The sequence below is a fragment of the Gasterosteus aculeatus genome, chromosome 4 (assembly GCF_964276395.1).
Source record: "Gasterosteus aculeatus chromosome 4, fGasAcu3.hap1.1, whole genome shotgun sequence".
Lineage (NCBI taxonomy): Eukaryota > Metazoa > Chordata > Actinopteri > Perciformes > Gasterosteidae > Gasterosteus > Gasterosteus aculeatus.
This window is the reverse complement of record NC_135691.1, coordinates 22714068-22736041: the sequence shown is the minus strand read 5'-3', so window position 1 is coordinate 22736041 and position 21974 is coordinate 22714068. Positions and strand designations below refer to the sequence as shown.

The 21974-nt window shown below is 44.3% G+C and overlaps 2 protein-coding genes across 4 annotated transcripts in view; one reads left to right on the top strand and one right to left on the bottom strand.

Annotated features, from left to right (window-relative positions):
• scube1 (signal peptide, CUB domain, EGF-like 1) overlaps window positions 1-11998 on the bottom strand; it is an 87568-nt gene extending 75570 nt beyond the window's left edge. The window contains exons 1-2 of one of the 3 annotated variants that reach the window (XM_040173981.2): window positions 11791-11998; window positions 9368-9490 (exon numbers count right to left, since the gene is read on the bottom strand). In XM_040173981.2, coding sequence (XP_040029915.1) covers window positions 9368-9490; window positions 11791-11878 — 211 coding nt within the window. In that variant the 5' untranslated portion in view covers window positions 11879-11998. Of the gene's footprint in view, window positions 1-5251; window positions 5374-9367; window positions 9491-11790 lie in introns of those variants that run through there. The other 2 variants (XM_078101119.1, XM_078101120.1) reach the window with 2 other exon arrangements.
• Window positions 11999-14262: 2264 nt separating this feature from the next.
• On the top strand, window positions 14263-20854 carry samm50l (sorting and assembly machinery component 50 homolog, like). The gene is made up of 15 exons (XM_040174773.2): window positions 14263-14471; window positions 15238-15351; window positions 15643-15744; window positions 15862-15949; window positions 16576-16682; window positions 16983-17113; window positions 17201-17288; window positions 17765-17893; window positions 18066-18137; window positions 18367-18453; window positions 18628-18698; window positions 18974-19041; window positions 19463-19609; window positions 19755-19896; window positions 20299-20854. The coding sequence occupies exons 1-15, from the start codon at window positions 14451-14453 to the stop codon at window positions 20342-20344; spliced, it is 1413 nt and encodes a 470-aa protein (XP_040030707.1). The 5' UTR covers window positions 14263-14450; the 3' UTR covers window positions 20345-20854.
• The last annotated feature ends 1120 nt before the right edge of the window (window positions 20855-21974 follow it).

The following is a 21974-nucleotide window of genomic DNA, read 5'->3' as shown; positions in this document are numbered from 1 at the left end:
TACTGAGGTGGTGGGGGAGCGGCGGGAACTCAGGCTCAGGCTGAATGAAAGGCTGCAGGTGATTAATTGAGACTACATTCATACTAGGATACATTTTGATCTTTCTTTCCAAATGAATTAGCATTTTGTTGGGTGTTTTTCTATAGAAATTGTAGCGTTTTTAAAGTTGAGTGGAAAGCAAAATGTTGCTTAGTGTAAATAACAGGGGGACTTCACAAAACAACACCTTAAAACACTGATGGGGACATCGTCTGGAGCACACCAAGTATGTCTGCCAACAATTTGGCAACAAATCTTTTTTTTTTGCTGTGTTAGATTAGAAATATTTAATTGCTTAGTAAAAATAAATTCCACCCACTCGTATTATTCCTGACGTCATGCTCTCCCACCAGAGAGTCATATCCGGCACGGGTGAGGCAGTTGTTCACGTTTAGTGAAAGCCGACGTCAACAGTGAGTACCTTGACGAAACCAATGAACTCGAGCAGAGCAAAGTTCTCAATGTTTTGGTGTCACCAAATAGTACCATATCCTCTTATTGCTAAGAAAGCCCTTGAGATTCTCACACCGTTGGTTACAACATATCTTTGCGAGCAATCCTTTTTGAGGATGCTAGACATAAGAACTAAGAAAAGGAACAGACTTTGCTGCGAAAATGATATGAGAGTGGCCCATGCCACGATAAAGCTGAAAGGCAACAGCAAAAGTAATATTGTCTTGCAGTAAATTTTCACTGAGTTATGTTTTTGTGTGAAATTCATGATTTGTGACTTTGTGTGCAACTGATGCATTTCATTTCGTGCACTAATAAAATATATACCTATGTTCTACAAAATCGTATTTGATTTTGTGAATAACGAAGGGTTCGGTGAATGCCCTGATGAAGCTTGCAGGGTTCAGTAGCTCCAATAAGGGTACGAATGCCCTCGTGAGTCACGCTCTAAAACCATACTACATTTTCGTACTGCAACCCAGTAAATCTATCCATTGCAGCCCACTTCTTTCAATTCACAGCCAGTTAGACCTCTTGTTCAACATGTGGAGTTTGTAAAGCCAAAGATAACTGAATCTTCTGCAGAGTCAAAAAAGACACCATTACAACAATTGTCCTTATAGGCTTAGTAGCACTTAAAATGGCAGCTAAAAGCAGGGAGTAGTGATATAGAGCAGTGGTCCCCAACCACCGGGCCGCACCACAGAAAGAATATATATATATTTTTTTTTTTCTGAAAAATGTTTTATTTTGAAAATTGACCGGCTTTTCTACTAATTATGTGCGCTCGTCCCTCTGACAGATTCCCCACGCGTCACCAGGCGTTTTTCTTCACGTTTACAATTGTCCTCTTACAGTTTCGGCCACCAGCGAACACAGAGCGTGCGACTACTACATCCCCCCCCGTCGGTCGTTCCGCCCGCAACGACTACTACCACTCCCGTTATTCCGCCGGAATTGTCTGACATGGAAACGGTCCGTGAGGTAAAACAGGTTGGGGACCACTGATATAGAGTATCATCTAAAAAGGAAATAAAAAAGACACAAAGTTTGAAAGTATTCATGTTTGGCTATGGCACTATAAAACCAGGTGCTTCAAATGGAGGTTGAATTACAGATTACAATTGTTCTCCGTGGTCCTATATTATGTGATCTTTATGTAGCCCGTCAGTCAATATCCCTCCCTTTACCCCTATTTAAAGCACAAGCTTGTACAATATATTCCATTGGACACTAATTAAAGGGTGGTGTGTATTGAGGTGTTGGAAAAAACAAGACAGAAGATTTGCAGAATGCATAAGTCCGTTTGTGATGGAGGGTTAGAGGGAGGAGTGAGGACGGTGGCTCGTTGCGTTGATTCAGCCCCTGACGGTGCCACTTCCTGTTGTGGACATCTGACAGCTTTAGACCGGCTGCTGCTTCCGCTCGCAACCGTGTACGTTTTCTAATTGCAGGGCAAAGTGTTTATGCTCCATGTCTCATCAAATGAATTAGACGTATCCCGATCCTATCCCACCCCTGACTTAGGGACAGAGGGACTAAAGGAGGAACGGTAGAGGAATGCTGTCTACACTCAATACTGTCACATCAATATTTTCAATGCCATGCAGATGATAATAATACATTTAAGGCAAAAATGAATAAATCTGTAACAAAGTGAGCATTACACACATACTTAGATTCCAATAACTGGGAGAATATCTTGTGTATATTGACATTACATTCCACACTAAATTCCACACATTTGTTTTTCCAAGGTGTTTTTTTCTCTGTTTTCTACAGCTTTTATATGTTAGTCTCCACATTCTTCTTGTAAACTTGGTGCCATAAAACATGCACACTCAATGTGTTGGTCTGTTAAAGCTCCCCTAAATTGTATTTTCATATGAATCCAATTGCAACACCAAAAAATTGTAAACCAGCTTTAGCCAGCTAGGTGGATCATTTATACAGTGGATAATTTATCAGCTAATGAAAATACAAGTTATACCCTAACTTAATAGAAACCAAACCAGTGTTAAAAGGTGAGTAAATGCATTTATTCTATTTAATGTTGTTCTAGCAAAAAGCAACTAGAGCAAGTGAAAAAAGAAGGAATATCTACCAAGCTTACATACACTTGGTGGAATCCAGAGGAGTGATCAAAAGAGCAGGAACTATTTAACCACCATCCTGCTTTGTGTCTACCAAGAATTATAATTTCAAATGTGAGACCCATTAGCTATTTTACGGGGTGGTAATGGGTCTCTTTTCACAGCAGATACGTTGACATATTGCAGGAATAACACAGGTGTAATTAATGACATTAACAACAGCAGCGTTCCATTAAGGTTTTCATTTCACTGGGCTCTGGTATTGCACCCGCTGGTTTCCTGGCACAGCTCGCTTGGGAAATGAGTGGAGAGAAGCCTTCCGTCAGAGTACAGTTTCACAGCCTTTCTTTTCCGTCCTATAGTGAAGACTGTCAACGGTCTACAAAGCTCACATAATCTTGTCTAAAGAAGAGCAAAAAGAAGAGTAAACCTATATTCCATGCTCCTCTATTTCTACTGAAAAGTGTAATGCTAAATACTTATATGTTATTAGGTTATAATGTTTTCTTCACAACAGAGATTTTGTTGCACTAGCACAGATGTGATTCATGACATTAAGAATGACTTGTTATTCCAGGGCTCCGGTAATGAGCCTGCTGGTTCACTAACACAGCATAGTGGGATCATTCATACTACTAGTTTTTCATTTATGCAATAATCAAATGCTAACTTTACATATGATGTTTGGCTCCGTGGCTGGGAACTTATTCTGCAAGGTCTACACTTCCAAACGTTGGCCAAACGTTAAAACGCTGAGCAGCTTTCTGTCAGCGTTTAGTGGAAGACAATAAAGACCTACAAAGAGAATGGGTGGACTAATAAACACCATTCAGCATGGATATTAATGTTACCTGTGTTTGCTCGTCGCGTAATGCTAAATAGTGTAGGACAGTGTCAAACACAACAACATAGCAGGTCCATCTGCCTGTCACCGAGTCACCACTTATAAGCTTTCAACAAACCAAAAACACAATGTCCCTCCATGTCTGTTGGACATGATACGTCATTATATTTTGTAGCAATTACAAAAGGCTGCAATAAAACAAGTGGGTGTCATTGGAGTTTCATAAAAAGGACCTATATTTATCATTTACTTTGGCCATTTACCTAAGTAAATGATAAAAAAGTTTGTCTTCCCACCAATGAATACAGCATTTCTCTCATAGAAATGTATCTAGAGTGCAGCCACAGCTGGGCAAAAGTGACTGTTCTTAACATCTGTGTCACTAGTAATTAGGACATATGGTGGATGACCCCGACGTTGCAACTTATTAGAGAACAAAACCAAAGCGACTCGGACTCCAAAAATGATCTTAACAGAAGACTTTAGCAACCATTCCCACTGGCCAACGTCCCAAAAGAGTGTCCATGTGTCAGAACGTAAAAAGATACATAAACACGTGTCTGCCTATCCAATAAGCACTTAAATCCTGGCCTTGTCAGAACCAAGGTGAACGGGAATTTCCTTTCTTCTCCTTGTGTGCTTTTCACTGAGTGACACCCCCTTCTCCATCATCTGTCAAAAACTGACTAGGAAGTGGCATGGAGATGCTGATATAAGGTCACTGTGTCTATATTTAACGCCTGAGTCTCAATAAATATGACCTGCTCCGCTGAGACTGAGCAAGGGAAGAAGGAGATGAGCGAGAGGAGGGAGGTGCGTGGGGGAATCTGTGCCGGGTGGGTCGCATTTGTGTGTCCGTCGGCCAGCCAATGAGGAGAGCGGCCGAGTGGTGACGTGGGTGCAGACACCAGGCAGACAATGGCCTAGTAATCGTCTGCCACTATTCCCTTTCGCCCTTTCCACCTGCGCCGCCTCCCTCGGCCCCCGTCCCCCCCCCATGAGATGCCCTCTCTCCCTGCCTCGGTAAAGCAGGCCAGATCTCTCATCACATGTTAGGAGCTTCAATTGTTTTTTGGAGTGCTAACATGAAACCGTGGGGGTTAAGTTTTAAGGCGGGGTTAATGTGATTGACAGGTCACTGCTGCTACTCGAGCCCTATATAGCATCTCTACGTTACTCCTTCACATTCCAAATATGGAAACTTCTGCAGATTGGTTGCGAAATAATAACATGCCGGCGACAGTATTTCAAACAAACTTGAGATTTCAAAACTGCAGTCCATAAACCAAAGTCTACTCAGTCTATGTTTCCAACGCATAGTTACGCACAATCAAGTCTATTTGAGTTGTGACATGATTTAGCTTGTTTACAATTTAAATTCAAGAAACACAACAAATGAACGAATTACTAAACTAATTGGCTCAGGAAGTCAAACTGCACAGCCGAAGCTTTTCTTTTAGAAGAGATTAAAGTGTTCAAACTGACATTTATTTCTACCTTCCTCCTGTTTAATTGCCTGCTCTAGCACCGAGATAAAAGCCGTGCACTTTGATAGAGAACCAAATATACCTTAAGTGTGTTTGTGTGTGAATGCTAACAGACATAATGAGCGGGAGCAGAGGCTTCTATTGAGGGCAGCGCAGACGAAACCAATCAATTAGGCGGTAAGTGACAAATACTGAGTAAACACAGGGCTACTTCTGCAGGCTTCTGACATCTCTGTGGCAACCAGCCGGATCTCCCGTCCCTCTGGATCCTTTGATTGTCCAATCAATCCCACGTTTAGTAATCAAATTTACCAACAAACAAAAAAAATCCTCACCCGACGTCCACATTCAGTATCTCTTGCTCATATCCACGATGAGATAAGGAAGAATAAAGACGTTTATTAGATTTAAAGACTTGACGTTTCATGTTGTTGTCAAATGAGTGTTCGCAGCAGGAATGGCGTAGTTCATCTCACGAAGCGCATTCAGGAAACGCCTCTCTGATTCAGAGATGGATCTTATCATAATCCTTGCAGTGGTTAACTCTCAGCCCGGTAAACAAATGTTCACAACAGCCGGTTACAGTTTTGTTGGATCTCTATAAACATGGGAGACAACTGTGACCCTGTTCTGCATATAAACACACACACACAAACACACACACTGTCTGGCAGTAAAGCAAGCCTGACTGATACACAGCTCCGCCCACATACCCTTTGTTTGACAGCACAGGGATAAAAGTTCACATTTTTCCATAACGAGTCGGCAGTATCAGCTTACGGAAAATGTCTACCGAGGGGGCAGCGTTCATAAACGCCAGATTCAATTTCAGTGGCAAGCAGAATCACATTTGTTTTAAGAAAATTACTTCTGGCGACAAGGTCCTAATAGAAGCCCCACGGCCCGGGGAGAGAACACACACTCTCGGACCGCTCCGGGTGAAACTTGCAGGGATCCCCCCTGAAGTCCTGCTGAACAAATGGCCACCTCGGCTCCCGGCAAGACAATGCCGCCTGTGAGCTGCTAATTTGTAGTGACAAAGTGTAGCAGAGGCCGAGAGCACAGGTCGTCTCCCTTGGACACCGGCTCGAATGGCCGGCCGTCACAAAAGCACCAGAGCAAGAGCAGGCCGGAGTTTTGTCACACAGGCACCTCTGGAACGTCTAAAGTGCACATTAACAAATCATGTACTCATCCATACAATTCATGAACTCTTGGCTTTCTTTTGAAAAAGTAAAGTAAAAATGTCTGATTACTAAGTTTACTAAGTAACAAGATCCTCAACCTTTCGCTCTGTGAAACGTTGAAACCTTTCTTTGGCGACTTCTTAACTGCTCATCTGCTTAACTTGCTGTGCTGCTTCTGCACCGAGCCAATAGGATTGTCCAGAGAAATATCTGCTTTCTAATTAAGGAGTGTTTTAATTTCAGAAATACCAAAGTAACTAAACATAATGTCAATCTCCAGTGTTTCTCCTACCATACAATAACGTTACAATTATCCACTCAATCCACAATTATCCAATATTTGCGTACGGGGGAATTCCGTCCTAATGGGCAGAAACGGACACATGCATGCACACGTCAGCACGCTACCACCAGCAGACAGAGAGCGCACATCAAAAAAATGAAGGTGTCGCGTACGCACCTCTGTCCCCGGGGCGGCTGACATGGGGGGGGCGTCCGTGACACCAACATTTTTATTTCTGCATTCCTTTGCTGGTTTGGGTAGCCTCAGAATTGTCTCTCTTATCTTTGCATATAATAACGTTCTGTTTGGGCTGAGTGGTGGAGCAGGGTCGTCCTTCAGAGGAGTCGGTGGTTCGATCCCCGGCTCGTCAGGCCATGTCGGTGTGACATGGACAACGCATTTAATCCCAAAATAGCTTCCGCAAATGTCTTAAGGTGAAGATGCACCCTTGCATGGCTCCACCTGTGATCAGTGTGTGAATGGGTAAGTGATTACATGATTAAAGAGCTTTGAGTGGTCTGAAGACTAGAAAAGATAAATGCAGGTACAGTCCATTTGCCATTTAGCTTCAACCGACAGTGACCGTTGTACCAGACCAGACCAGGAAAGCTTCCAACTTACCATGTCATCTACATTCAAACTCAGATATGTTTATAAGCTCTGATTAGAAAATGACTACATCATGGAAACTGGACGCAAAAATAACTTTCCTCTGGACTCATCCTTAGAGATAGGGTATATGGACCTGGGACATCATGAGGGACTTTCACCGCAACCTTCCTCCCACATAAGTGTCAGGGATGGATGGATGAACAGATGTGAATATTCAGCCTCCCCTCTGAGGAGCCTGTGAACAGACCACCTCTATAATATTATCCTGATACAACTCACTTTTGGGTACATGCCCGAGGGTTTAGTTTCCAAAGTGTGTTGTCCACCAACACATAGCCTCACAATAAAAATCACATCTAAGGTCAGGAGGATGATGGTGCATCAGGGGGTCTCCAAATAAATGCAGGTGTTTTGGACAGAAACACCTGATAAAATGACAAGTGAGAGATAACAGTATGGAGGGCTCATACATTGACGCACTCATGAGGATTGTGGAACAACAAGTCCATGACGTGCCCTAAGTTTGATCCACTTTCTTGTTTTTCTCACCACATCCACTGCGTGTTTTACTAGACTGCCAAGTGAGTGTTTGTCGATACGGAATGACGCTAATGAGGGTGAGGGAACCTGGGGGAGAGGGAGAGCAAGCACAGGCGCGCCGTCGCTTACAGGTGCTCCCAGGAATAGCAGGGAAGTTAATGGCGCGCTGGCCGGCAGTGGCCCATAATGCCTGTTGATGGAAAACACAGGGGGCCAATTACAGCGGCCATATCTAATCACCGGGGTCAGGGGGTCAACTCCCATCCCACCATCTGTATTCATTTCATGTGTTTTGTTGTGAGCTTTTGCAACATCACTGGGAGGAGATGGATATTCTGGAGGTGATGTAAAGCGTGTTTCACACACACACACACACACATCACGCAGAGGCATTCAAATGCTGGATGTAGCATGGTGATGTAATACAACGTGGTGGGTATTAAAGCACCATCAAAGCAGAGAACAGCTGATTGAGAAGCTGGAGGTGAAGTGATGTAATAAACAGCGGCTGGCAGGAAGGGCCAGCTCAGACTGCTTTATGGGAGGAAGATCATATTCCTGAAAGGCCTGAAACCTGCCGCAGTCTCCTCTCAGACAGAGGAGTATTTGTTATTCCAGACAGCCTCGTTGAAAGTGTGTCCTTCTGTCCATAAATCACATGCGTTACAGCAAATGGAATAGAGAGCAAAGCTGCTTAGCGACAATCAATAATCATTGATGTCAGCGGTCAGTTCAACCAAAAATGTGGCGTAAGACACTAACACGCATACTTCTTTTAAAGGAAAACATAGAAGCGTATGGGGAGATCTACATGTTAAGTTGTTTTTTGTATACTATAAACTTTCTGACTCTGTTCCAATGGCTTCTTTTGTTAGACGACTTATTCCAAGACACTGATAGCACTTGCTATTAGAAGTTCAAACATTTAGTTAGATGTATTTTTTTACCAGGGGCAGTGCATATCAATCAACATTCAAGTAATAGTGATGATCAGCTGCTTCTAGTTTGTAAATGAACTCAATAGATTACAGAGTTGTTCTGCTTGCTTTGTCACCAGATTTTAAAACACAATGTAATGTGGGATAAAGGTCGGAGCATGTAGAAAGAGTTTGGCTGCCTCTGTCGTTAGCTATGGTCTCATACGCCTAACACTACCTTCAGGCTTCATGCAGAGCAATGCAGAAGCAACGGCAGGACAGGTTGGAAACTTTACAGAAAAATATGTCTTCTTATGAGCAGTGGAGCGCATGGTACACAGGAAAAGATTAGAGGATTACAGCGCGTGTGTGTGTGTGTGTGTGTGTGAGAGCTAGGACTCTACATAACAAGGAGGGAGAGCGCATGCGATGGAGCTCCAGCTGTGGTGTTCTCCGAGGCAGAAGTGAGTGGAGGTGTGAACGCACAGCCAGGTGCTGCCCCCGTCTCACCCGGACACCCTTCGCTCAGTCCACTTCCTCCCCGTTAATTAGGAGAACCGGTGGTGGTGGGGGCGGTTGTAAAACAGCTCGCTGTCCAACCAGCCGTTAAATCAGAGACCTACTTCTTGTACGCGGATTTAGTCGATACCTTTGAAGTTCACACTTGACTCCCATTAGATTTTTGTCTGAAGGAGAAACTGTGAGCGTTGCCACAGCTGATGTGTCAATCACGTTTATTTTCTAATCCGGCACCTATATGTGTATCCGACATCTTCACATCTTCATGCTAATACATTTTACACTTCTTATATCTCAATCCAAATACCGATGGTCGTGATTTAAAATCCGGAGAGTAGAAACAAAGAGAAATGAGTCACCAGAAATACAACAATGCACAGTGAGGCCGCTCACCTTCGCACTGCTTGCCATCTCCCTTGTAGCCCGGCTTGCAGATACAGTTGTAGGACTTGGGCGTGTTCTGGCACAGGGCGTCGATGTGGCAGTCGTCCGAACCTTCTGCACACTCGTCTGGATCTGCACGAACGTAAAGAATGAAAGATCAATAGACGTGACTCCCAATGGATTCAGCGAGCCGATGTTGGGGACGCACCTCTCTGACCCACATTTAAGTGCCTCATAAAATTCCCGACCTCGACCTATACATTTATAGGTTGAGGTTCAGAGTTGGATTAGTACATCCAACGACCACCACAAGTAGTACTCTTAGTTACAAGTGCTACATGTGTCTCATCTCATCCAAATATTATTCAAATATGGAGCAAATACCCATCCCACTCAATTTGACTTTCGAGGTCAAACGTCAAGTTCACTGTGAACTCATGTCAGTCCAATCCACTTGAATGCAATAGTTCAGGGATGCTAAGAGATAAACGTCCTCTCGGACTAAACAATGAACTGATTAGAATTCGGTTACTATGACTTTACAGAACATGATTATGGCAATTACTCATAGGCTAATCAAGACAATTTAGCACGGTTGTTGGATAAAATTCAGAGGTGATGATAACTTGAGACTGAGGTGCTAAAAAAAACTGAATAGTCAGCAAAACAGCCCGTAGCAAAAGAGGGCTACCCATCTGGTGTTATGATGAAGTGTTAGCGGGGTGCTACTCTGGTTCTGTGGAGCGAAGCACATGAAGCATCTCTCTGCTGACCAGTATGGGGCATAGACATAAACATTGTAAATGTGAGTTAATGGTCTCACTCTCTGGTTTAAAGTCTTCTTCAATATTGCGTGACGTTTAGATTTCAAGTATATTCTCCTTAGAATCAATAGACCACGAAGCAGAGGATGCTGTGGAGGAGACTCATTGTGAAAGTTACTAACTTACTAACTAAATCTGTGTATGTGTATAGCTGCAGGCTATTGCTTTTCATGTTATTCTATGTGGCTATGCGTCTTTGTATATTTTTGCTTTTCTGTTAAAATAAGATTCAGTAAAATGCTGCCTGTGCCAAACTGAGTGACAGAGAGAGAGAGAGAGAGAGACCACCGCGGCATCATGTGGAGAACAGAGGGTTTAACAGCTTTCTGATTGATCGGGTTAGAGGAGCAAGTCACATCTGGGCCTGAGTCATTGGACACACACACACAAACAACCACACACACACGGATGGAGGGGGAACAGGAGACAGATACGGACACGTTTTTGGTTTCCCTGTTCAGCAGACCTTTGTGTGTGTGTGTGTGTGTAAGATAGGTGACCCGGCTGGGAGCTGCCTGCGGTAAGGCCTCCGGTCTCTTCTTGGCCCTACGCCCGGCTCAGCTGTGTAAAGGCAATAAATAAACCATAAAACTGAATTTATAATAAATATTTTTCCTGTGAAAAAAAAGCCAGGAGCCACATCATCCCCTTCTTTTCTGTGTCCTGAATATAAATCAACTGTCCCTGGTTTTGACCAAACCTTTCCCTCGTGGGGGCTCTCTCTCAATATTGGCTCACAGCAATGGGAGGGTGAACGATGCACCGCTGCGCAATCGATGCCGGGACCCTAAATGCCTGACGGCTGCTCCTCCTGGGACTTGGCCGGTTCCTTCTGCCCCCACAACCCCATATTTACACACACACACACACACACACACACACACACACACACACACACACACACACACAGCCTCCCTCCTCCTCCAGCCCGGACCTAAGATGCTCCCTACAGCTGCTTCAGCCGCCGCTTCCAAAAGCCGCACATGCTGTAAATCGCACCGTTTCCTCGCGCGGGGACAAACAGATAAGGCGCGCAGTCCTCTCAGTGCGCATCACAGACCACGAGCCCGATCCGGAGGGAAAGCTGCCGTTTCCGATAGAAATTGACCTTTGCGCGCTGGACACATAAAGTTCCAGTGGAGTCCGGGACGCCGATGATCGCCGACCCGTAATCCGGTTACGCATCCCGGATGCCTTTGAGGACAAACTGTGATGTAAATGTAAAGCAGGCTTTCTTTTACATTTAATAAATCAAGCACGATTTACTGGATTTACCAAATCCCGCATGAATTGTCGCAATTACCCCGCTCCCCGAAAAAAACAAAATCCGCGTAATTGCGAGTTTCTCCAAACATTTATCGTACGACTATATTCTCCTTAATTCAAGCACTTTTAAATGTTATTCACGAACTTTAAAAAAACGCCCGCGCAATCAAATGAGCACGTTACAGTTCGCCTGTCGGCGCTTCCTACTTGTTATTTTAAATCTCCTGCGACATGATGGTGGTTCCAGCGAAGCCGGTGAGCCAGAAGCCGGCAAAAGAGAACAGAAAAGTGCGTTTCGTGGCTGACAATGAAGCAAGACGGAGAGGAAACGGCAGCTCTTACCTGCGAGTCCGACATCCCCCATCACCCTGCAAGTATTTATGAGGAGGATAAACAAACAAACGTCCCGGGAAAAACAAGCGCTCCCCATGCTGACAGACGGTGTGAGGATTCAGCGGGGCTGTTTCTGAGGGGTTTGGATCGTGCGTGTGTGTGTGTGTGTGTGTCTGATACGAGAGGAGGAGGAGGACCACTCTATGGAGGACCTGCAGAGAGAGAGAGTGAAAGGGAGAGCGGAGGCCATCCGAGGCCTCTGATTGGCTTGTTTGTGCCGGTAAAGGAGAGAGAGAGGGAGAGAGAGGGGGGAGGAGGGGGAGAGTGGGGGGGGAGAAGGAGAGAGAGAGAGGGGGAGAGGCTTTCATGAGCGAGGAGCTGCAGCCGCATGATGGAGATCGCCTCACGGTTCCATAGATAAATATAAATAGTATGCTACATGAATACACAAATCAGTTCAATCCACTCCGCAAAAAGATAAATACAGTTTTATTGTTTGTTTTCCCCCTTCAATATTTTTAAAACCTGATCCATCTTAGAAAATAAAAAAACTAAAACCTACCATAAGCTGCTCACCAATCATGTCCATCGCCTGTCTGTGAGTCACAGGCCCAAGAACAAGTTGTGAATTGCTGATTTGGAGGACTATTGTTTCATTTTATTTTCATTTTTTAGTACTTCATATGAAAACTATTGTGTTTTTGATTAATCTGGATCCAATTATTTCAATCATCTGCTCTCTACTGGTTGAAATCTAGCTATTACAATTTAATTTAGCTATTGACTGATCTGTTCAGGGAGGCAGCATTCCTCACCAACCAGACGGCAACCTCCACTTTCGACAAATGCATTCTCTCTAATGTCCACCAGGGGGCCGCTCCTCTGGTCCTATAGAAGTCTATGAGAAAAGTATTCCACTTCTCTCTTGATTTTTCCCTCAGTAAACATTGTAAACATGAGTTCATGGTCTCAATCTATAGTTTTAAGTCTTCTTCAAAATAGCATGAAGCGCATTCAGTAAATTGTGTGTGTTTTTGCATGTTATGCCTAACTCAACACATAAGGGTCAAAACATGTTACACTGTCAAATCACAGTAAGAGAAAATTTAGTATTTCAGTTATTTATTTATTCAATGAGAATTTTACTCAACAAAAGGTGAAAATAAAAACAAGAACATGTTAACTCTACATGTTGAAGTGACGCACACAAAATGTGGAGCTTCAGCCAAAACTGCATATTTAACATAAATTTAATTTATAAATCCAGCCCATCAATGTTGCCCAAATTGCCCATTAAGGAACCTTAAGGATAAAGAGGTCATAGTTGAGGAACCACTGGGGCATCATTTTATTTTATTTTATGTGGGCCATTTTAGAGGCACGGACCTGGACATCGTTGAGGACTTTCGGATTGAATTGCACTGCTCTCGTTCAATATATATATATGTATATATATACATATATATTGGCGCAACCTGCGAATTTGAAGACGTTTAACGAGGTTCAACGATCAATGAATGAAATCATCATGCACACTTACTGATGCACAAAGTCGAGACAGGGCCGATTTCCAGCGTACAATATTGGATAGTTGCTTTATGCGGCTTAGGACAGAAAAGGTTGGAGGAAAATGTTTGGGGCCCAATGACTGGGGGCCATATGTCACTAGCAGGTTAATCCAGCTATGGCAAAGGTCAGTTAAACAAAATAATAGTCCATGCTGTTGCCTTCCTGAGTGACTCTGGGACATCAAGGATCACAGTTTAAGCAAATTTAATTTCACGGGCTATTAGTGAATAAAGTGTTTATAAGACCTTTTGCAAACCCAACCTAGTCATTGGTGCACAACTTAATTTGCATAGATATAAAGACTGGATTAACTGAGCGATTCATTGTTATTTCCCATTTTAGATTGCATTCAATACTCGCCTAGTTAGCTAGGTCTAGTAAAAACGTCATTAACAGAGAGCCCGTGGATGAAGTGTTTCCTAAATACAATTTACCGGCGTTTTTATCCGTTCGAGGTGAAGCGGGTGTAAAGAAGACAAACGCCGCCATCTGCTGGATGAGCTCCTTGACTCGTCCCGCCCACTTCAATGCGTTTTCATTTCTATCCAATCACAGAGAGGAGACAGACTGATGCGTTTGAGAGCAACACATTATCAGCTTTATCAGTATTAATATGTTTTTCTTTCCTTGTGTCTGGTTGCGACACATTTTCGACATTGTTATTATATCCGACTTATTACGACAACCATATGCTACAACAAATGTAACTGCGTGTAACTGTGACCGGTTGGTTTGGTTCTTGGTTCTTGGACAGTAATTTGGGGAGAAGAGCCACTTCACTGAAGTTTTCTATCACTAAACGCCAGAAGCGACCTTCACGTCACCATGCTGGTGCTTGCATGTCACGGAATTCACATTTGTCACATTTCTTCAGCTGTGTTTGGCTAAAGATAAGATAAACTAGAGGTGCACATTGAAATCATTTTGTGAGGTTAACGTATGAGTACTTGAATGCAGCGCGAGATCTCGCCCACTGTCATGGCGTCTCCCTTGAAGGGGGTTTGGTGCTGGAGAAAGTAACCGCTGTCATTTGTCCATTTTCTCGCGTGAGCAGTGCACTTCTCCCCGATAGAAGAGGCTGTTAGGAGCGGGTAGATACCATGGGGACCGTCCATGCTAAGGTAAACTCTGTTACGTCCTACCTGCTGTTCTCTGTGGGCTTTTGACGATGACCTCCCTGCCCAGCTTGCGCGAAAGGCTGCACACGCACAGCATGTGTACTCGATGTTCTGTCACACGCCGGTTGAGTAAGGCAAAGAATGCGGATAAATAGCCGGTGCACTAAGGTGTACACCGGTTAGCTGTGCGCGATGAAGCGGTGTAACTTGGCCTCTAGCTAATGGAAGTTGTGCTTATTGTGCTGTGGGCCTTTAAATACGGAATTTACAAGCAATGTGCCCGAATGAGTACAACGCATTCAAATAAGGGTTCCGCTTGTCTTAGCTATTTATCTCGGTAACATACAATACCCCCCGTAGAGTATCGTCTCCTATCCATATATCGATATTCATCTTCTAATTTCTGCACCGAGGTAACTAACAAGTCGAGTCTCGTGCTCCCCAATGCGCAGTGACTTTCACTGTCTGTGGGACATCAGACACTCGCAGGCTGTGTCCCCTCATGAAGCCTCTCACCAATGGACTTCCCTGTCCTATAAAGGCGTCATACATGCTGGTTTTGTTGGGTGTTGTTTGGGACTGTGTGTTTAGGATTAACTGTAAAGTCCCACCTTCCTAAACGTTTTAATAATAATATACACCAAAACAAAATCCAAATTTAGAAGCAAACTTCGAGGTTGACTCACCTCCCCAGCGGACAGAGCAAGATTTATTTGCCACTGGACTGTACAGGCGGTTTCATTTTAAAGCCCTGTGCTTGTGGTTGTAGAGTCTGGATCCTCTCCCAATGCATGGCCGGGACTTGGGCCTCCACCCCGATGACCTAGTGGAGCCTCCAGAGCCGGAGCAGGAGTCCAAGCAGGAGATCCTCGAAAACAAAGATGTGAGTAGCAGCACTAGTGCTCGTAGTAGTGAAAACCAGTATAATATTTCTGGTGTTGTCTAACGGTAATTAGGTGTGTTTTTAGATGCAAGACTTATGTGTAAAGGTCACGCAGTGACAACTTTGAATTCATGTCTGATTTGCTCTCTTCCTGGACACTCGGTCAGAAAGTATCTCTATGTGTCATGCAAACAAGCAGGAGAACAGCACCAAACTGATCACTTGTGAGAAAGCGGCTGCTATCCCAAAAGTGTTTGAATGTGTGTGCATCCGTGACATCTGTGATGGCAGGTGGTTGTCCAGCATGTCAACGTCCAGGGGCTTGGAAGAACTAAAGAGGACCTGCTGGGCTATGAGATCTCTGACGTTTTCCACGCCAAAAACCTCATCGACGTACGTAGTTTTGACGGTGGTGTGGTTATAGCACTCTGACTCCTATGTTTTATGAAGAGTAACGAGGATATGTTTCTTTTCTTGAAGTGCAAAGCTCAGTTACTCTCTCGGTTACAGGTGATGAAAAAGTCTCACATCGCCAGACAGAGGCTGCTGCGCCTTGGAATCTTTAAGGAGGTGGAGGTTCTGATTGATACATCTGAAGGTAACTCATTCACGCCTTCTCTCCAAAGAAACAAGCGCCACACTAGAATGTTAAGCGAAAGGGTTGGTCATATTTTATTCGGTTTGGCAGTGATTCTCTCGTTTGGTGTTGTAAACCCAGCGGTGTGCTTTGGCCCCTCTCCCCCCCGTCAAGAAGCTCTGACTCTTTCTTATTCACCATGCTTTGTAGCTGCAACCTTTTTTTGCTGAGTTAAGTCTATTCATATGTATTATATTTTGTCTGATACTTTACAAGAGCACAATGTTCTTCATTGATTTAGCCTCTTAGTTTTGGTTTCAGAGTGCACCAGATTAATGCATTTACCTCAAACATACATATTGTTCTACTCCGTGTTACTAAAGGCAATGAGCATTCGTGTTAAATAATCATGACCTTGATATTGAACAACATAATGCTGAAATATATATAAATGTCTTTATTTCCTCAAACTGAAAAGGAAAAGACCGTAGTACGGTTCATAGAAACCTGTCATGTGTCTTTTTGTGAATGTCATCGAGACGTGACGGCACGCTGTCTTTCTATTGGATGACTGCCGTGTGACGTGAACATGCAAGAACATAACAAAGCGCCCCCCCCCCCCCCCCCAACTGGTTGTCCCTCCCCAGGTTCGGATGCTTTGCCCAACGGACTTGATGTGACGTTTGAGGTGACGGAGGTGAAAAGGCTGACAGGAAGCTACAACACCATGGTCGGCAACAATGAAGGAAGCATGGTGAGATGTGTATGTGTATCCATGGGGGAGGCACCAGAGCGTTTTATGCAATGGCCATGGAACATATTTTGTATAAACGTTTTACTTATACTTAACAATACTACACTGCCACCATTGAAATCTTGATCTCTAAATATTAAATGAGTGATAATATGAATTTGGATCTTTATCTGAAAATGTGGAGAGCTTCGAACGTAATAAAGTGCAGCTGTGCAGCGTAAGAATGATGAATTGATTTAGTAAGTATTGGGTTCAGAGAGTTGTTGGTCCCCAGTTTAACCGGATTGGTCGGTCTTCCAGGTGCTGGGATTAAAGTTGCCCAACATGTTCGGTCGAGCTGAAAAACTCACCTTCCAGTTCTCCTACGGGACCAAGGAGACGTCTTACGGCCTGTCCTTCTTCAAGCCCCAGCCGGGCCACTTTGAGCGCAAGTATGTCAAGGAATGTTCCCCACCGGCTTTGGGAAACAACGCTTCAACAGATCTCCAGTGCTGGCTTAACTGTGTCCTCTGTTTCAGCCTCACCCTCAACATGTACAAAGTCACCGGTCAGTTCCCATGGAGCTCCTTAAAGGAGACCGACAGAGGCGCATCTGCAGAGTTCAATGTAAGAGTGTGTGTGTGTGTGTGTGTGTGTGTGTGTGTGTGTGTGTGTGTGTGTGTGTGTGTGTGTGTGTGTGTGTGTGTGTGTGTGTGTGTGTGTGTGTGTGTGTGTGTGTGTGTGTGTGTGGGACGGACTAGTAACTCTGTTTCTGTGCAACTACTGTCAGAAACAGAGTTACGTGTCCTCCAGCTTTTAACGTCGTGCTCTTATCGTTTCTTAATCCTTCTTGCATTTAGTACACCGAGGATAATATATATACTTATGGTTTTCATTATGAACAAATACACTGGCATTATATAAACTAGCTGGCATCTAAAGGGTAGCACTTCCGTAAATGAGTGAATATTTGATCATTTTATTTATAGCAGGTTTTTGATGCAGGCAATTTATTCTGCTAACCCAACATATTTTTCTTTTCTTTTTTTGTTAAATGGATGCATTATTCATTAAGACTCCTCCATCTTACTTTCCTCCTGCAGTTTCCTCTGGGAATGACCAACCACACGCTGAAGTGGGAGGGGGTGTGGCGGGAGCTGGGCTGCCTGGCACGTAGTGCGTCCTTCGCCGTGCGGGAGGAGAGTGGACACTCGCTGAAATCTGCCCTCTCGGTACCCGTTTTGCACCTCCTAGCTTTTCTTTCATGTAATTCAGTCTATTCTGAAAAACACAACGTTCCCCCGTAGCGCTGACTACATCCAACCCTTGTGATGTATCAAGTTTATACGTTTATGAGTGCTCTGTGCCAGTAACCAATTCAACGGGGCTCCTTTTTGTTTGCAGCACACTATGTCAATCGATTCAAGGAATTCCGCCATATTCCCAAACCGGGGCGCTTTACTCCGGATCAACCAGGTCAGTGGGAATGCCTGTGTTTGCTCGTTTAGACCCAAGTAAGAGAACACAGAACATTTTACAGAGCGGCCATTTATTCACCTACCGGTTTAATGACAGAACGGCGGCGGTTGAAACTCTATACAGTTCAAAGTATAACTTTGAAACATTAAAGTTGAGCCACATGGACGTTTTGGTCATCTTCAGGCACTAGCAGAAGATGTATTTGTGATTTGCTGCTGCTCTGCAGGAGCTGGCTGGGTACACAGGAGGAGACGCCAGCTTTCTGAAAGAGGACTTTGAGCTGCAGCTCAACAGACGGCTCTTCTGGGACTCAGTAAGTCAGACTCAAGTCTCTCCAGACCTCTTTTTAGTCCGTCCTTATGTTTGTAGCTGCATCACAGAATCACCAGTGGGCGCTAAAGCTGCACTTACCCAGTCCGGTTACACTGAATGGTATTTATTTGTTGAGGTTTTGTTTAAATTAAAACAACTTTTTGTGTCTGCTCAGGTCTTGTCTGCCTCTCTGTGGGGGGGGATGCTTTGTCCCATCGGAGCACAGCCGTCCTGCATCGCAGACAGGTACAGAAGTGTCCTTCTGCTCCGACCATTCCCCTGAGAATGCTTTTAATAGTTTCTTTTTTGATCGAAATCCTCCATCAAATTTATTTTTAAGAAGCTCCTCGTGTAAATTGACCCATTCCTTTTAATGTACTTTCATTTATCCCCCAAACGTTGCCATTTAGTATTAACTTGTACATAGTATTAATGACCTGCCTTTGAATGGCAGGTGTGTGCTTTTGACTGCACGCTGCCCTCAGAGTGGATGCGTCATCAGAGTTGTGTTTTTGATCCAGGTTCTACCTCGGAGGACCCACCAGTGTGCGAGGGTTTGGGATGTACAGCATCGGGCCGCAGAGTGAAGGTACAAAGCCATTCGGACTGTCGACCATGGAAACATGAATCAGAGAAAGTGCTTTAGAATATTTGTTGTAGTTAAAATGTGGATTTTGTGGAGACCAGAAGCCCTCGCTGCAAAAAGAGAACACCTTATCCCCACCGGGGATAGTATTAATTATGTCTTAACGTTTCCCCGTCAGAAACATGCGTCTGACAGCCCCACTGCTGCTTTCCCCTGAAAACTCCGTGTAAGACAAGATATTCCTTTCTTAGTCCCACAGTGGGGAAATTTACAAAGAGTGAACCCAGGTGTGTTTCCAACCGGAATCACTTGTTGCCCGTCATCTCAGTCCCTCCACAGACAACGTAAATAACTGAAGTCCATACGAACTATGAATTAGGTAGAGCAGCGTATCCTGGTTCAAGGCTCTCTCTGTGTGCTCCAGGTGACTATCTGGGCGGGGAGGCGTACTGGGCAGGCGGCCTGCACCTCTACACTCCACTGCCCTTCAGGCCGGGCAAGGGCGGCTTCGGAGACCTTTTCAGGACGCATTTCTTCCTCAATGCAGGCAACCTCTGCAACCTCAACTACGGTGGGTGGACTAAAACAGCATAGGATGCATTCAGGGCCTGCCTCCACGTGACAAAGTTCCCCATTTTATTACTCTGAGCAATAAACTATGTGTATATGTAAGTGATCCCAGGTGGGCTCTGAGTTGTTGGGGGTTATGTGTGCAGGCGAGGGCCCCCGGGCTCATCTTCAGAAGCTGGCTGAATGTATCCGATGGTCATACGGAGCGGGCATCGTGCTGCGGCTCGGCAACATCGCCAGACTGGAGCTGAACTACTGTGTTCCCATGGGGGTCCAGAGCGGAGACAGGTAGGCCGAGGCTCCCCATGTTGTATTTAGGTTGTATTTCTTTGTGCACGTGGTGGGAAGAACTGCCCTGCGCCCCCCTCATATAATGGTTGGGGAAACACTAAAACTTTTTTGACACATTTGTATCATGGAAACAGTAGTGTGTATAAAATACAATTCTGCTACTTATAGCAGAATTGTATTTGAAACAGGAATCTCATGCGAAACATGGCCAGTTTTACGCATCAAAGTGTGAAATAGCATATGATCTTTTAACAAGTGTTTAACAAATGTATATCATGTATTGATATTCAGTGCTCCTTTTTAATTTAACAATTGTAGAAATCTGCACAGAGCAGTGTGTGATGAAAGATCATGATGACAGGAAGCTGCTCCTCACTGTTGTCCTCTTTCCTCTCGCAGAATATGTGACGGTGTCCAGTTCGGAGCGGGGATTCGCTTCCTGTGACCTCATCACTCCACTGCCCTCCGGGCTCCAGCAAGAGGCTGCGACGGGAAAAGAAGTCTTGCTGTTTGTCACTTGTAACTTGTTGTAGAGTGTGTAACGCTAGCATGGGTCCCTTATCCTGGAGAGATGTGCCTGACACCCCCCCCCTCCTCCCTTCCCACACTGTGTGTCCTGGGGTTGAAACAGTAAATTCTTTCCCAGAATGTTTAAGATACTTTAGGCATGTTCCTTGTTTGCCTTCCAGGAAAGCATCTCATCCATGAGCGGGACTTGCTAGTGATTTTATTTTGACACGTACCTGTACACCAGGCACTCTCCTGTCGGGGAGGGATTGGACCGATGGCACTTTTCAGTCGAAGCAGAAAATCCCATGTGAAAATGATGGGTTGACCTCTGCCCCCCCCACCCCCTGAGCAACATCCACCACCAGTGCTCTTACCGTTGGTCCTCTTTTTTTTCTTTTTTGATAATGTTTAATCTATTCACAAATAAATCCCAGCTGCTCCCTTGGTTTGTCTTTTGAGCTTTCTCTTGTACAAAAAAATGAAAGGTTTTGGTACTTTTGTGGGATAAAGCAAAGTCTGTCCGAAGGAATAAGTGTCCAGGCAGTTATCAGGTCTAACCCGAGGAAACATGTCTGTGTGGGAGTAACTGCTTGGCCCCCTCACAGGTTTTGCCAGGATCGATTGAACCTTCGCTCTGCACGAACCTGTGCAGGGCAGTTGAGTGTGGATGGTGCCAGATTTTTGTTTGATTAGAGCTTGTTCTGCGTGGGAGTGCTGGGACGGCGTCCTGCTGAAACCTTAATAATATAAGCTCTGGTTAGTTCTAAACGCTGGAAAAAGTGTTGGTGGTTTAGAAGAACATTGTTTTAGCGTGTTATCCGCGCTCAAGTCCACTATTGCTCTTTAGAAATGCAAAATAAAGAGATGCAAGCATACTCTCTGGTTCAACTTTGTAGGTTTTAAAGTGTATCTATCACTGGCGGGCTCTATGCCACCTAGTGCCTTCCCTTTGTCCTGGTCACTCAAGGAGATAAGTACCTAATTAGAATTGGCGAAACTCAATCTTAAACAAATCATAATGTTCATCTTGGAAGACTTGAATATGTGGGGGAACCAGTCTCCTGGTTCTTCCATTACCTACAAATAAGAGATTAAATACCCAAAACCCTACATGCTCCAAACATGTGATTTTTGGATGAAACCCTCACACAACCCATACATACTCTGTCCTTGATGATATTGTGGGCTCTCCTGGAAACCCTGGTGTATTAAATGTCCCGTATTGAGGGACAAAGCCAATTTAAAATATTAGATAGACTGCATTGTACACCACTGCTGAGGGGAGACTTGGCCGATAGGTCCCACACATGTCATTTTGAAGCTGGTACTGTCTTGTTAAGTTGTAAAAAAAACGTCATGAAGTTTCCATCAAGTGGAAAATAAATGTGATTGTCTGCCAATGGAGAAAAATTAACGAGTGACCTCCACAGTTCTCTTTGATCGGTGATCATATACTTTTTTTTTTTTAGGCTGCCACGGTTTTGTGTTTCTTATTGTTTAGTTTTATTTCTATCTGGAGATCTCTGCTTTTATACCGACAGCAGAGAGATGTTTGGGTTATTTAT

What these genes read in the sequence shown, in the direction of transcription:
- samm50l (XM_040174773.2), top strand. Translation starts at nt 14,451, where the DNA reads ATGGGGACCGTCCATGCTAAG. An exon ending in AGATCCTCGAAAACAAAGAT is followed by an intron (nt 15,352 to 15,642) that starts GTGAGTAGCAGC and finishes CTGTGATGGCAG; the next exon opens with GTGGTTGTCCAGCATGTCAA. An exon ending in CCTCTGCAACCTCAACTACG is followed by an intron (nt 19,610 to 19,754) that starts GTGGGTGGACTA and finishes TTATGTGTGCAG; the next exon opens with GCGAGGGCCCCCGGGCTCAT.